This window comes from Podarcis raffonei, chromosome 4 (genome assembly GCF_027172205.1).
Source record: "Podarcis raffonei isolate rPodRaf1 chromosome 4, rPodRaf1.pri, whole genome shotgun sequence".
NCBI classification, from domain to species: Eukaryota; Metazoa; Chordata; class Lepidosauria; order Squamata; family Lacertidae; genus Podarcis; species Podarcis raffonei.
Genome location: NC_070605.1, coordinates 13,686,736 through 13,702,776, shown reverse-complemented (window position 1 = coordinate 13,702,776; position 16,041 = coordinate 13,686,736). Strand labels below are relative to the sequence as shown.

At 46.3% G+C, this 16,041-nt stretch overlaps 1 protein-coding gene across 1 annotated transcript in view; it reads left to right on the top strand.

Moving 5' to 3' along the window:
* The window catches only part of PRCP (prolylcarboxypeptidase), a 31,600-nt gene extending 25,120 nt beyond the window's left edge, over window positions 1–6,480 (top strand). The window contains exons 7-9 of the mRNA XM_053385468.1: window positions 1,882–2,046; window positions 4,160–4,347; window positions 5,089–6,480. Coding sequence (XP_053241443.1) covers window positions 1,882–2,046; window positions 4,160–4,347; window positions 5,089–5,299 — 564 coding nt within the window. The 3' untranslated portion in view covers window positions 5,300–6,480. The remainder of the gene's footprint in view (window positions 1–1,881; window positions 2,047–4,159; window positions 4,348–5,088) is intronic.
* Window positions 6,481–16,041: the final 9,561 nt, after the last annotated feature.

Here is a 16,041-nt window from a genome sequence, read left to right as displayed (position 1 = left end):
AGGGGATGTGTATTCTTAAGTGAGCTGTGTTTCCTATGCTAGAATACTAGAATATGGCACATAGAGGCAAAAGGCTTCTGGAAGGCCCTGCAGTCATAGTTCAGGTACCACTACCGAGAAGGCCCTGCCCTTTGTACCTGCCAAGTCTACCTCCTATGGAGCAGTGACACATTAACCTGCCCTAAAGATCCGACTGCATGAACACGTTTTTATGGGCAGAGGTGACTCTTCAGGTACCTAAAAGTCCAGGGAGGACACAGATTGTTGGGGAGATGCTGCGTTGGTCACATCCCGGAGATTCTTCAAGCCCAGTCTAGGACTTTGGGACAGTTTAATGGCCTTTTATTGGGGGGGAGGGAGAGATGAGTGAAGATACGTGGAAATCCAGGTTTGGTAAAACTTTGAAACCAAAATTGTTTTGTTTGTTACTGCTTGCTTTAGAGGGTTTTTTATGGCTAGAAGCCATTTAGGGAGGAGGCGGCTTTCTTTGAGTGCCTTTTGACAAGGCACTTCAGTTCCCCAACACCTAAAACCAAGAGATTTCCTTCTCTTTTGTTGCGAAACATTTTTTTAAAAGAGAAAAATGTATGCAGCCTCTCTGGGTGGCATAAGCTGTTCCAGTTTCCTCCCTTCCTTTCTTTTCAAAGGGGGGGGGGGACTTCAGTGACAAAACTAATGTGATTATCCTGAGTGAGACTTAGAGGTGTATTGAGAGCTTAGGGGAAAGAATCCGTTCGAACAGTTGAATGTATCTGCTTAATCCTCCTCTGTAATGGGGCCCATGGTCCTCTGGGGGAAGTGCAGGCTTTCCCTCTTTTCCCCAAACCTACCCCCTTTCCCCGCTGCCCTTCATAAAAGGTGGCCGCCTCTTAAAGCCGCTCTTTAACTTCCGTATGGCACATCTGTGCTAGTAAAGGAGTTTTCAGGAATCCTTGGTCTTCCAGCCGAGAAGCTGCTCAGTAGGCTGGAAAAGGCTAGAAGTCGTCTTAATAAGTGATTAACTCCCCCCACCCCTTCACCCTTTGCTCAGTGAACCAGCTCCTGCCAAGAACTGAATACCGAAGCTGTTGGAACTCTCCACCTCCTCCCCTTGCACCTTACTAAGGCACCAGATCATCAGTGTCTCAAAGTAATGTAAAACAGATTGTTACCTTATCCTCAGCCTATTTGCAGTAGCATCCACAGTTATGCTGCAAAGAAGCCATCTTAAACTAGAATGAATCTTCTTGGAGCGACCAAACAGCTCAGCAGGAACTGCACCTAAGATCATAAGAGGCTGCTTGATCTGCTCTAGCATCCTGCCCTCACAGTGGCCAGCCACACGCCTATGGGAAGCAGGATCTGAGCATAACAGTTCTCTTCCCATTTAGAATCCCCAGGAAACCTGTATTCAGTAACGTACTGCCTTCAACCGTAGATGATTTCCCTCTGTGAAAATCATTTGGGGTTAGTAAGCTTAAACTCTCAAAGTTCTTTGAAGCAAAGGTGGCTAACCTGTGACTCTCCAGATGTTGCTGGACTTTTAACTCCCGTCAGCCCTGGCCAAGGGATAATGGGAAATGAAGTCCAGCAACATTTTGAGGACCGTAGGTCCATCGCCCCTATTTTTATTAAAGTATAATGAAGGAAACCCTCTCGCTGCAGATTTGTGGTAATGATTTTGTTTATTGGTAGAATAACAAATGTTTTGGCCATGCCAAGATTCAAAGTTAATTTGCTGATCTGTAGTTTAGAGGTTGCTTATCTGCTGTCACTAACCAGAGTGGACAAACTGAGTCTTCAGAAAACGCAGCATCTCCTGTCTGCAGGTTTAGTCTGTTGCTGATTTCTTTGCACTCTCTCTTTTAAAAAAAAACCTTCCCCTTTTCTGTCTTTCTATAGGCAGTTTGTAAATACTTGAGGAATCCCAAACTGCCAGACAAATTGCTGCTGCAAAACATCTTACAGGCAGTAGACGTCTACTATAACTACACGGGACGTGCTTCATGCCTTAATTTAACTCAGACTGCCACAAAAAGCCTTGGGATTCAGGGCTGGTATTATCAGGTATGTATGCAGCATCATTTGCTCTGTGAAACTGTGGCACAAAGTGGGGCTCTTGTGACCAATATGTGAATGCAGAATGTCCTATGTTTGATCTCCGACAGCTACAATTAAAAAAATATAGGATCAGGAGGTCGCAGGTAATAGGACAGATAAGGTTACAGGCGCAACTGGTCTAACCTGGTATGAAACACAATAAAGACCCGGTTATAGATCCATCTACGTTTAAGTCCTTTTACAATATGTTCCATTTAATCCTGAGTCATTGGAAAAGGTATATCTACTCATTTCTGTGATCTAATTCATCATATTTAACTGTCTAAATTGTAATATCTTTTAAGTAAACATCAATTCTTTTTGTATTTCCGCTAACCATTCTGCTTTATCTTGTCATATGCAATTAAATTCCAGCTCGGTTTCACTGTCCGGAGTATCCTTAGCTATCATCTCCATTTTCACATTTGAGAGTTCAATTAGCCATTGTGCTTCTATACAAATGGGCATCTATTCTGAACATACATTCTACGGATTTAATGTTCTTCCTAACTGAACGTTCAAATGTGGAAACGGAAGACAGATAAAAACTACTCAGTATTGTGAAACCAAGCTGGAATTTGATAGTATATCACAAGATAAAGCACAGTGGTTAGAGAAAATGCAAAACATTTTGGATGTTTTCTTAAAGGATTTAAAAGCTATTAGAATTAAGAAATATCAACATGATTATGGGATTACAGAAATGTGAAAGTAAACCTTTGATTGAGTCCTTTTAAAAAGCCCATTAGATTTGAAGAACCATGGAGTCTCTATTCTGATCCTCAGAGTAGCAATAGTTACTGGGATACCTCAAATGGGGAGGAATATAACAGAGATAGAGAATGCTTTTTGAGGCATTGCCCCAAATTAAGACAATTGAGGTGTTGGAGGGTTCAACAAACATACTCCCCAGTATTCCTGAAGGAGACTGGTCTAGTAGGCAAAATATCCCTTGAACTGAACATTGATGAGAACTCTGTTCTGAATAAAGGTTTGCCATTTGTGCCCACTCCTAAACGCAACTGTGAGGGGCAGAATTGATGGAGAGAAGGTGCAATCCATCTTTCCTCTACATCTAGCATAGAAATGGAAGGGGCAGTGTTTTCCACCCCTCCTCTGCCAGCCAAGCAGGCTAGTGAAAAACAATTTGTAATCTGGTAGCTTTTTGGGTGGTGGGTATATTTACAGTGCCAATTATTTATACAGAACATGGTTGGGAAACTAGCACAGCCTTTGGTCCTAGCCTGTGGCCTTCCCTACCCAAGCATGGCAATTAGGATAAAGGGGGAAACTTCAGGGGCAGGTGGCAGGTATGGGGGGGGGGGACTAAGCACATTTTTGCTTTGACCCCCACCCATCTCTGGCATGCAGCTCCCAGAAGATTCTCCATGGAGAAATGCAGCTCTTGGGTGGGAAAGGGTTCTTCCTCCATGATGTGATGCTATCAGTCTGCCTGGTGTTTAACAGAGGACAGAAGGCCAGGTAGGTCCCTGCTCCGAAGAGTGTGCCGTCCAAACTGCTGGAGGAGGCAGGGGTAAAACAGGGACACATTATGGAAGTTGCTTTAGTTATATACACCTGAGGGTTGGTGAAAAGCCGCCAAGTTGCAACAGAATGTCTAGATGTTGATGTCAAACTAGTTGAACTGGACCTCCTGTAGCCTTGTGAAATATGTCAAGGGAAGACAACAGTGAAGTTGGGCAACTTGGAAGAAAAAAGTTTAAAATACTGACCAGGGGCGGCGGCGGTGGGGGGGGGGTTCAAATGCAATTTCAAGAAGAGTGCCCATTCCGGATATACACTGAGCCTCAGGAGTTTAGAACAATGAAGCAATTAAAGCTGAATAGTCACACTTTTGTATTGTCCTCATGTTATGGTGAACTTGTACTGTAAAAAATTGAAGTAGAGAACTCGATTGTTTTAGAAGTGGACTGGCTGCCTTATTTATACAGCAATCTTGATGTACCTGCCTGTTGCTTTACAGAGGATCATAAGTTGGTTCATTTCCCCCCCCCTAAAAAAAGGCGGTCTACTTCTCTAAATTAATTTCATTGTTTTCCTCTTCACCCTTCTGCTCTAGGCTTGCACTGAAATGGTAATGCCCATGTGTTCAGATGGCATCAATGACATGTTTGAGCCCGAAAATTGGGACTTGAAAACCTACTCAGATGAATGCTTCAAAACCTGGGGCGTGAGACCTCGTCCTGACTGGATCCCCACTCTCTATGGGGGGAAGAACATCAGTGCTCACAGCAACATCATCTTCAGGTGAGGTGTTGGTGTGTCTGTCAATCATAAGTGGTGGGCATGGCTGGAATGTCAGCTTTGTCACTAGCTGATGGCGTTTGGTGCTGTTCTGGAGCCGCATAGAATTCCACCCGTGACTGTATTGTGACTCTCTGTCTGCCAACAGAAGCTACTCTAATAACAGACAGCTTCTCTCGTCTACATTTTCCATTTTATGCAAGGTAGTAGTACTTGAATAGTCAGCAAATGATGCAAACCTGATGCCAAGCCAGTGGTGGGGATGATAACGTAATTGCATATTGGAATTGCATGAGTAAGAGATTTATGTGGTCAGCCTTGCACTCAATCCGCATAGCTTGTTAAAAGTAGGGATGACTTTTGTGGGAACGGGTGTCTTAGACATGCATGCACAGAAGTAAACAGCAGGTGTCAGCTTGAATTTTTGCTGGAATCTTACATTCATGGCCCACTTTTCAGCCAAGATTACTTTCCACAATGGCTTGCAAGTAGAATTGGTGCAAATATACAATATAATCAGGGGCATGTTGGTGTGATGGGGAGAGACACACACACGTGACCTTCGGGACCCCTGACAGTTGCTTTACAGTTGACACCCTGATCCAGTTTCCAGGGTGATAACACAAAACGAGCCTTTCCATTGACCTGCAGAGATTGCTGGGATGGGATGCAAACCTTTTGTTAATTGGGATGTTCCTAACATGCAGATAGATGTTCATTTCTCCCCCTCCCCTTCCCTTCCAGCAATGGTGGGCTTGACCCCTGGTCTGGGGGCGGAGTAACACGGAATATCACGGACACTCTAGTTGCCATAGTGATCCCAGAAGGTGCTCATCACTTGGACCTGCGCTCCAACAGCCCTTACGATCCGGACTCAGTGCTGCAAGCCCGTCTTTTGGAAGTTCACTACATGAGACTTTGGTTGCAGAACTATCGTCGTAATGGTTCGAAGTAACTGAAAGAGCTGGTTTTTGTGGTTTCCGCTTTCTCCTGTCAACGCCGAGGGAGGATCTGCTGGCTGGATGGCTGGCTTCACACAAGTGTTTCCCCCCTCGTTGTTTCATGCCTGCTTTCCTCTTTCTCTCCTAACCAAAGCATCTTATTTGTATAGCAGATGTCTGGCTGTGCAAAGGATCTTTTGAGGTGGCAAACCTAAACCTTGCAGTGTATGGCTCCAGACTGGTAGCTCTTCCTTGATGTTCTTCTGGCGCTTCACAATTTTGGCAGAGTTCAAATGGCATTGTCGGTGTTTAGGTTTAGCCCACTCCACCATGTCTTATGGAAGAAAGCTGCTTTAGAGGAATTTTCCACTGCTCCTGGTTGAGCACTGGAACCCAAACTTGGGAGTGTAGGGTATCTTTGTGGGGGGGGGGGTTGGGGGGCGAGGCTGTCCTTTCTTGTCCCACAAGCGTCCCTTGTGTATGGGAAGCTGGCACATAAGTAACTTGTAATATCCGCTGGGTTTAAAGCTGTATCGTGTAAATTCACAGATGACAAATCAGTGGCTATAACGCATTATGGCTCAAAGTTCCTGATCATGGAATTTCTATCTGAATTCCTGTTGCTGGGAATCACAAGAATGGCAGGAGGTTGGTGCTTTCAAGAAGCCCCCAAGCAGGGCATGAAAGCATCTCACTGGCTGTGGTTAGAAAACAGGATGCTGAACTAGATGGATCCTTAGCCTGATGCAGCAATGCACTTGTGTTAAGCTAATCAGTTTATGACATAGGTGTAAACTTTTTCAGGGGCGCTGTTGGGCTCAAGGTCCCCGTCCCCCCCGTAATTCCCCCAGCAGACAGTGCCAGGCATATTGAAAGGCTCACCTGATAGATTCAGTTACAGTAGTAGCTGCTGCAGCACAGGACCGCCCCATATCTCTGTGTTGTACCACATTTGCCATGATTCTTTGGGGCTTTGTTCCTATCTGCCAGTAATTTTGTTTGTGTGTTTGTTTGCTAAGAATTTATACCCTGCCTTAAACAGGGTGGCTTAGGCTGGCTTCACCTTTTCATTGGACCATGAACTGCAAGGCCTCAGTCGGGCCCAACAGATTGTAAAGCTGTTAAGAAAAAAAAGGCCAGATAAGCTATGAGCCTCCATAATATTAAACAGAAATAAAACCTTCAACATATTTTACAGGGACAATAACTTTTGTTGCAGTTGGGCGTGAGTGTGTCTTAGTCGCCATGAAAAACAACAGGAAAGAGTCTGTGGGATGTGAATGACTGTTTTTTATTATGGTATCAGTTTTTGTAGGCTAAAGCTTATATATGTGTGTGCATGTGTTACTGAGTTTTAAATCATAGCAGATTTTACAACAAACAACACTACAGTGATGCCCCGCAAGACGAATGCCTCGCAAGACGGAAAACCCGCTAGACGAAAGGGTTTTCCGTTTTGGAGGTGCTTCGCAAGACGAATTTCCCTATGGGCTTGCTTCGCAAGACGAAAATGTCTTGCGAGTCTTGCCATTTTTTTCCCGCTCCCCCCCCCTTTTCTAAGCCGCTAAGCCGCTAATAGCCTTTTAGCAGCTCAGCCGCTAAGCCTTTAATAGCCGCTAAACCGCTAATAGCGCTAAGCCGCTTAGCCACTAATGGGGTTGCTTCACAAGACGAAAAAACCGCTAGACGAAGAGAATTGCGGAACGGATTCTTTTCGTCTTGCGAGGCACCACTGTATAAACAATCATGGTTACTTATTTTAGTCTAACATGAGTCATATGCCATCTTGAGGTTGTTTTGAAGTTAAGATCTTGTGTTCCTGAGCTTAATGACCCTGTAATTGGATAGGTAAGAAGTTGAGTCGACTGTCTATCCACCCAGTCTGATTCTTCATGTATGCATCTGAGGAAGTAGGTGCTGCCCATGAAAGCTTATGCCCTCTTAAAATAATTGCAGTTAGTCCATGGTATCAGGGGTGAAAAACCCAGTCTGTGGCACTTTGAAGACTAACACAACTACTCTCCTATTTCTTTATATGCCATTTAGACCAAAAGAAACAACCTCAAACTGGTTAAAAGAGTAGGTATGGGAGAGGCTTTTTGTCCACTAATGTGAACCGGCCAGCTTGAGGCAATATGACAAAGCCTTATCCCTCATCTTAAGCTGGCAGATGTTTTAAATGAAGGGATATTCTGGGGTCTAGAGTGGTAGCAACACTGATGTTTTCCTTTGAATTGCATTCCGTTCAACATTCTCACCAATTTGCCATGCATAGATTTGTTGTTAGAAGCATAATGCCCATTCTGATGCTCCCACTATGGACAAGCACATCTGCAACATTCTGCAGTGGAGACCTGAATGCGGGGGGGGGGGGGGGTCTACTACTTATTACTTAAAAAAACAACCCATCAGTTTTTGTATTGGTTTTCAATGTAGCAAGTAACAATAAAAAACAAGGAACAAATAATTATGCAATAAATAATAAAGAGAAGAACTCTATACACAGAGAGGGTTCTAAGCACATACATCTGCACAAAACATTAAAAAGGATATAGGGAATCTAGGTACAATGAGAAAAGAAAATATATTGACCCACACAACAAAAGGGAGGTAAAGCAGCTTAGGGTTGAGATAAACAGTTAGATCAGAAAGCCAAGTGGCAGCCTGGATGATGTCTCATACATTCTGGTTGCATAGGATAACTAAAAAAGGGCCACCGCATAATCTCATATTTGTTGGACTTTATTGCTCTTCTGCCAAGCCTCCTTCATTGGGTGAGTCATTCTGGTTGCACCAAATTCCAAACGTCACTGCACCATCCTTCCTGAGGTAATGTAAAATTATGTTTCCAGTGGCGAGCTTTTTGCATCTTGGCAGCTGCGGGAGGGATTAGAACCAAGTTTGGGTGGCCGCTGCGAGAGCTGGACCATTGGCCTGATACACCAGGCTCTTCCCATTTATTTTATCATTAATTATAAGGGAATTGTAAATAAATAAATGAACGAATGGAGGAAGCTCTTGCCAACAGCGCTAGTTTGTGCAGATCCAGAAATGTGACCCCCTAGAAACTTGTTATTCAAGGTGCTAACTGAAGAGGGTGCCGTTGTTTTTCAGATACCACCCCATCTTCTGCATAACTGTCTCCCTCTGGTTTCCATTGCTTCCTCTCTCCCACCCCAGCAGCCCCCAGTTTCCATTTGCAAAGGGAGAAAAAATATTTTAGTTCGATCTCCTGGCTGTGAAAAAAATAAAGGGCTGTCCTGAAACATGGAGCTGCAGGATGGCAAATCCCTTCCGTTTGTCTTGTTCCCCTAATCTATGCAACCCCTTTGGGTGGTGGGTAAGCAGTTTAGGTATTTGCCATAGAAGGGGAGGTGGTGTGCCCTCCTTTCTTAACGACAAAACTAATGTGATTATCCAAGTGAATGTGAGAGGGGGGTATTGACGGCGTAAAGGAAATCTGTTAGAATAGCTGAATGTATCGGCTTAATCCTTTTCTCTAATGTGCTGGACAATGCTATTGGGAGGCGGTCGTTCTTTCTATACAGGAGCAAATGCTTAGTCTGCAGAGGTTATGAGTAGCTGGCAGCTTTTTAAAATACTTTTTCTAATGCCTCTCTTTTTTTAAAGAAAAAGAAAAAAGAAAAACACAACCACCAAAGCTGCTGGAAGTAGCTAAGGAGCACTCTGAAAAGCATTAAACAAAAACAAAAAACCAACCTCTCACAAAAGCTAAATAGTGGAACTTGGAGCAAGATGAGCATTTGTTTTGCCTCCAGCTGCCCAAAATGTTTTGGAACTAGATAAAATTCATCATTATTATATTTCCGCTTTTCACTTGAGTCACAAGGCGGCTTGCATACTATAAATATAGTAGAACACCACAACATAACATTAACAAATCATCAGTAAAACAACCACCTTCCATAAAACACCAGTAACAAAACAACTTTAAAAATAGGCTAAACAGCACAACTACGAGAAAAGTCATATTGCAAAATTCACAAAGCATTACAGCTCTCGTAACCCACAAAACAATATTAGCAACATTAGCAAACTAACAACCGAAAACAAAACTAAGCATTGCTGAATTTTCTTTCATTGTAGAAACAGATCCTTACCAGCCCATTCAATGCATAATACTGAATGGGAAAGAGGGTTTGTCTTCAAGAACGCGTCATGTAAGGAAGCAGCAAATTACCTAAAATATTCTGAGTGCTGTACATACCTGCATATATCAAAGCAGTGATTCCCAGATGTTTTGGGGCCATTTCCCCAATAGTTCCACAAATTCATCCACTGTGCCCCCTGCCAAAAGCATTATTCAGAATAGCTGTCTGCAAGACCCACTAAGGGAGATAATAACACAATAAAATCCAAAGTGGGAACAATTAGTTGCATGTTTATTCAAAATCCCTTTAAAACCATTTAGCTGAATTAATGCAACAAAACTGCTGAACTTGATCCAGTGGTACCAGCTTTTCAAAGCCATTTGCACCTACAATGTTCCCTGCTTGCTGCACTTCCAAGTACCCCAAGGTAATCCCCCCCCACAGGGGGTAGTACCACCCACTTCAGGATCCACTGATTTATGCCATCATCATTATGGCTGAAGGGACGCAGGTGGCGCTGTGGGTTAAACCACAGAGCCTAGGATTTGCTGATCAGAAGGTCGACAGTTCGAATCCCCGCAACGGGGTGAGCTCCAGTTGCTCGGTCCCTGCTCCTGCCAACCTAGCAGTTCGAAAGCACGTCAAAGTGCAAGTAGATAAATAGGTACCACTCCGGCGGGAAGGTAAACGGCGTTTCCGTGCGCTGCTCTGGTTCTCCAGAAGCAGCTTAGTCATGCTGGCCACATGACCCGCAAGCTGTACGCCAGCTCCCTCGCAACCCCAGAGTCGGCCACAACTGGACCTAATGGTCAGGGCCCCCTTTACCTTTACCTTTATGGCTAAGCCAGGTGAGGGTAGCCAATGGGGTCTCAAACCCTCTGTGAGTTAGGGACTTCCCCTGCATGTGAAGACAGGCTCTGGTGGATTGAGCAGACAAGATCAGTAGTGGGTCCAATGGTCAATAAGGCAGTTTCTGCACTTGCTGTAGAGAGAAGTGAGGGGCAGATGGGGCTTGCCAACCTGGGAAGGGAGCCCATCTAGAAGGAAAACACTGGTCCCAAACCTCTGTTGCCTTGTGGGATATCTTCCAGAGAAGAAAAGGCCAAGGAGTAAACACAAATCCAGAGTGATGTCCTTAAAATGGTTAGGTTGTGTCTTGTACACCTCCTTCCAGCAACTCCTGCTGCCAAGCTGGTGCCAAATGTCTTGCTCTGCTTTCTGTTGGACCCACTCAGTGAGGCTGAGAGGGGGGCGTCTTGCTGCCTGGGCAGCCCAGCGCCTCTATACACACTGCCCAAGCTTGTGTCCTGGGGAGGTCATTTCAGTTTGATGTCACCCCCGGAGGCACACTCCATTGTCTTTCAAGACAGACGGGTGCTAACAGCAGCCACATTTATTAAAGGAGAAGTTCTTGCCTGCATGTTCACAATCTCAGACATGACACAAAAGGAAAATCAAACAGGAAAGGGAAAGGAAAGTGAGTCTTCATCTACAGATGGATATTGGCTGGTTGACCCCCTGTCCATGGGAAGCAGGGGCTGCAGTTGTCATCCTAGATTTCCTAGACTGTTCCTTCCTGCAGCTCTGCAATTGCGGGTACGTGGAAGTTTGAACAGAGTATTCTTACTCTTATTTCAGGGAAGCAGTACAACAGCACTGTGAGGCGATTCAGAATTTACTCCCTATTGCAGAGAGAGTGCTCTTAAGTGGTAGGAGACGGCCTTGTCTCAAGGACTTCCAGCGATTTCCTAACTGCAGCAAGACTAGAACACAAGCCTGGAACATTTTAGCCAATAGCTGTAGCCCAGTCGTTGGGCATGCCCACCTAGCAGTTCGAAAGCACCCCTAAGTGTAAGTAGATAAATAGGTATCGCTTTATAGCGGGAAGGTAAACGGCATTTCCGTGTGCTGCACTGGTGCTGGCTCGCCAGAGCAGCTTCGTCACGCTGGCCACGTGACCCGGAAGTGTCTCCAGACAGCGCTGGCCCCCGGCCTCTTAAGTGAGATGGGCGCACACCCCTAGAGTCGGACACGACTGGCCCGTACGGGCAGGGGTACCTTTACCCTTTACCTTTAGTCGTTGGGCAACCTTTTCTGGAATGAGGGCCAAATTCCCTCGGCCAAATGTCTTGAGGCTGCATGCAAGCCCAGAAGTAAAAGGGGACAGAGCAACAGACAGGACTCTTTTGCATTCACACACATCTCCTAATCTGCCACCCACGAAAGTAAGATGAATATTCACAACGCAAGGATGCATTACAGCCAGGTGGAGCCGGCCCACCCATGAGGCAGAATGAGATGGCTGCTTCAGTTGGTCTAAGGGGCATCACCCGTGTTCTGCTGCCCAACTTCGCCACTGGTCTCCCCAGCCTCTGGGGCAGAGAGGGATCGGCAACAAAGCTCTGTGGAACACCTCCCCTTCTGCCAAGTTGGCATGAGGGGAGGTGTTCTACCACCCAGCTTTGCTGCTGGGCAGGGGGCAGGGAGATTCCCCACCCTGGCAGTGTGGCAGGGCTTTGCTCCATCTTTTCCTGAAGGGAGGAGCCACTGCAAAGCCGTGTTGTCAGGTGGGGAAGGAGTTCCAGAAAGTATGCTTCTCCCTGTCCGGCAGGGAGGTGAGGTCAGGTCATCAATATGCTTGCTGCTGTGTGAAGTGAAGGACATGAGGAAAGAGTTGGTAAAGCAGGTGAGCTCCGCACAGGTGAGCTGCAAGCAAGCTGCTGGCCAGCTCTGTGGAGGCTCCTTTTAGTGACACAGTATGCAAACCCAGGTAGATACATTTTGGGCTGTGAGCTTTACACATCTTCCAGTCCCAAGATCGCGGGGTGGTACAAAGTTATTTTGGCACCTGTTTCCACCATGTCATTTCCCCCTTGCACAATGTGTGACAAAAGAGACAAAGGTCACAGACAGGACACGGCAGACTACTGAGATCGCAAAAGGTTAGACAGAGGGCAAGATGTTCAGACAGCTGTGACTTTATCTGTGAGGGGGAGTGTGCTCCGCACCCCAAGGTCATGCGTTCAGGCAGCTGAGGCTGCTCATGGGCAGGAGTGTGCTCTGCAACCCAGCGATCATTCCTACACTGTGTCACCTCAGGCAGCAAAGGTTCTTGGGCCAGCACAGGTGGAGATACCCAGAATTTCCAGCTCTGCAACTATCAAGGGCTACTAGCCATAATGGCTCTGTTCTGCCACCACATTTGCAGGCAGCGATGCTTCTGAATGCCAATTGCTAGAAGCCACAGAAGGGAAAAGCGTCCTTTTGCTTGAATCCTGCTTCCCAAAGATATCTGGTTGCCCGCCATGAGAATGGGATCCTGGCCCTTTTATTGCGTTCTAATGCAGACACGCCTCTTCCAAAACCGAACAGGCATGACTAGCCTCCTTTGACTTGGGCAAAATCATTTCCACGAGAAGCGGCATCTCTTGGTCTCAGGCCCTCCCTTTAATTTCCTGAGCTCCGTGCTTGAGGCTTTTGTTGAAACAATGGCACAAGACCTTTGTGAGACACCGCTTCCAAGGTCTCTCTCCCAAAGTGACGGGGCCTGCCACCTCCTCATGTCGAGAAGAGGCCAATAAGCAAGAAGGCAGCAGGAGGCAAACGCAATAACCGCAGGCCCTTGAGTTATAGCGGTAACCTGCCGAAATCCCAGGTCGCCGAGTAATTTACAGAGGCGGCCCGATGTCAAACGAGAACAATTCCCGCAGCCTAGGCCCCAAATGTCTACGGACTCCTGCTGCTCATATTATTAATACTATCAACAAACAGCAGGGCGTTTATACCGCAGAGAAAAGAAACCCGACTCAGGCAACTGAGCTAAAGGATCACCAGTGGCCCGGATTCAGTGGGAAACTTGAATTAGGGTTTAATAAGGGCGTGATGGGAAAAGAGAGCTTTTCCTAACATTTTCTCCAATAGGGCTTTTTTGTGTGAGCTGCATCAGTGTGTGTGTGTGTGTGTGTGTGTGTGTGTGTGTGTTTGCAGGGTGGGGGGCTGACTGGAGGAACAGGTGCTCAGCAGTAGCAACAGCGGAGGGGAGGAATTATAGGCAGGGGTGCAGAAGGGGCAAAGTATATTTCTAGGTGGGTGAGTTGCTTCTCACATGCAAAGATCTCTGAAGGAAAAATAACAGCACAGTGGTACCTTGGGTTACATACGCTTCAGGTTACAGACTCCACTAACCCACAAACAGTGCTTCAGGTTAAGAACTTTGCTTCAGGATGAGAACAGAAATCGCATGGTGGCAGCGCGAGGCCCCATTAGCTAAAGTGGTGCTTCCACTGTACAGTGGTACCTCGGGATGCAAACAGGATCCGTTCCGGAGCCCCGTTCGCATCCTGAATAGAACATAAGACACAACGGCACGTCTGCGCATGCACGAGCGGCGAAACCCTGATGTAACGCGCTCCATTACTTCCGGGTTGCCGCAGAGCACAACCCGAAAGTGCTCAACCTGAAGCACAACCTGAAGCACATTCAACCCGAAGTATGACTGTAAACATTAATGAGGGGAGTCCAGAAAATGGGGGGGCAAGCTCCTTGTTTGTAGTTGTGAGGGGAGATTGTCCCTCCTGCTGCCACCCTTGTGCTCCAGACTGACCTCTTAGCATTCCAAAAAGTCTCGGGTCACTTCCATCCTTGTACGTTCCCAACCAGTAGAACCTGATCTACAGTGGTGCCCCACAAGACGAATGCCTCGCAAGACGAAAAACTCGCTAGACGAAAGGGTTTTCCGTTTTTTGAGTCGTTCCGCAAGACGAATTTCCCTATGGGCTTGCTTTGCAAGACGAAACGTCTTGCAAGTTCTTGTGAGTTTGTTTCCTTTTTCTTAAAGCCGCTAAGCCGTTAATAGCCACTAATCCGCTAAGCCACTAATAGCCGTGCTTCGCAAGACGAAAAACCGCAAGACGAAGAGACTCATGGAACAGATTAATTTCGTCTTGCGAGGCACCACTGTATTATTATTAATATCTGTGAATTATTCATCTGATAATCTCTTATCGGTTAGTGAGAAAACCATCACATCTCTCACTTGGCTTAGATTTGCAGAGGGGTGTCACATTTGGGCCTGGTCCGTGCAGGAATGAAGTTGTGAAACTAATGAAATCTCCACCCCACCCCCGGCAAAAAATGAGCCAGTGTCTAAATTAGATGGCCCCTTTTGAGCTGAAGGCCAAATGCCCCCCCCTTTCTCATTGGTCCTGGTCTTGTCCATGTATCATCCCAGCGATCTCCTCAATACCCACCTGTGGAGATGAGATGAGGTGGGAGCAAAGAGTTTTCCTGGCACCCCAGAATCATTTTAAATTAATAACCAGCAAGCAACGTAAACCTTTTCTGCTTTTTTTTTACACTTACCACACACAGCGTGGGAATAAGCCGTCATGGCAATGTAACCGGGTCACTTGAAACAGAAAGGTGAAACCAAGTCCCTCTTGGATGAGATGGTCTTTTTTAAAAAAACAAAACAAGCCAACCTCTTCCCTGTTACTTTCTCTGGTGTCTCCCTTGCACTTTTCCTGCTTGAAATTTCTGTAGTTTTACCTTTCCTTCACCCAGCTACCAGGACACATCTTTCTTGTGGTGGTGCCCTGCTGAGATCTGGTACTTCCTTGAAGTTATTTTCTGCAAATGCCACTGCGCACAATAAGTATTAAAGAATCCCCGCTCCCAAATGCAAAATATGAAAACTTTGGAAGCAAGAACTAAAGACCTAGCATTAATTAAGAATTCACTGTATAAAGTTATGGTATACAGTGGTACCTCGGATTACATACGCTTCAGGTTACAGACTCCGCTAACCCGCAAATAGTGCTTCAGGTGAAGAACTTTGCTTCAGGATGAGAACGGAAATCGTGCTCTGGCGGCACGGCGGCAGCAGGAGGCCCCATTAGCTAAAGTGGTGCTTCAGGTTAAGAACAGTTTCAGGTTAAGTACGGACCTCCGGAACGAATTAAGTACTTAACCCGAGGTACCATGTCTCTTTACTGCAGACTCTAGGACTGCAGTCTAGACTTTGCTTTTAGGGTTGGCATTAGAGAAAGGCCAGGGCTCTTGTTCCATTACAAGGAACGCTTCGCCTGTTGACTGTCTGCCAGGCATTATATCAAGTGAGATAAGGGACTATGGCTTTATTTTGGGGGGCTCTCTGCTTGCAAAGAGGGACGCGGGTGGCGCTGTGGGTTAAACCACAGAGCCTAGGGCTTGCCGATCAGAAGGTCGGCGGTTCGAATCCCCATGACGGGGTGAGCTCCTGTTGCTCAGTCCCTGCTCCTGCCAACCTAGCAGTTTGAAAGCACGTCAAAGTGCAAGTAGATAAATAGGTACCGCTCCTGCGGGAAGGTAAACGGTGTTTCCGTGCGCTGCTCTGGTTCGCCAGAAGTGGCTTAGTCATGCTGGCCACATGACCCGGAAGCTGTACGCCAGCTCCCTCGGCCAATAAAGCGAGATGAGCGCCGCAACCCCAGAGTCGGTCACAACTGGACCTAATGGTCAGGGATCCCTTTACCTTTACCTGATTGCAAAAGAGGACACAGATTTGCATGTGACAAGAAGCATGTGCAAATTTTATGCATCCTCTTTTGCCAGTGGGTTGGAGGGCCCTATCCACTGGGCCCAGAAAAATTTATTGGCGCTCCTGG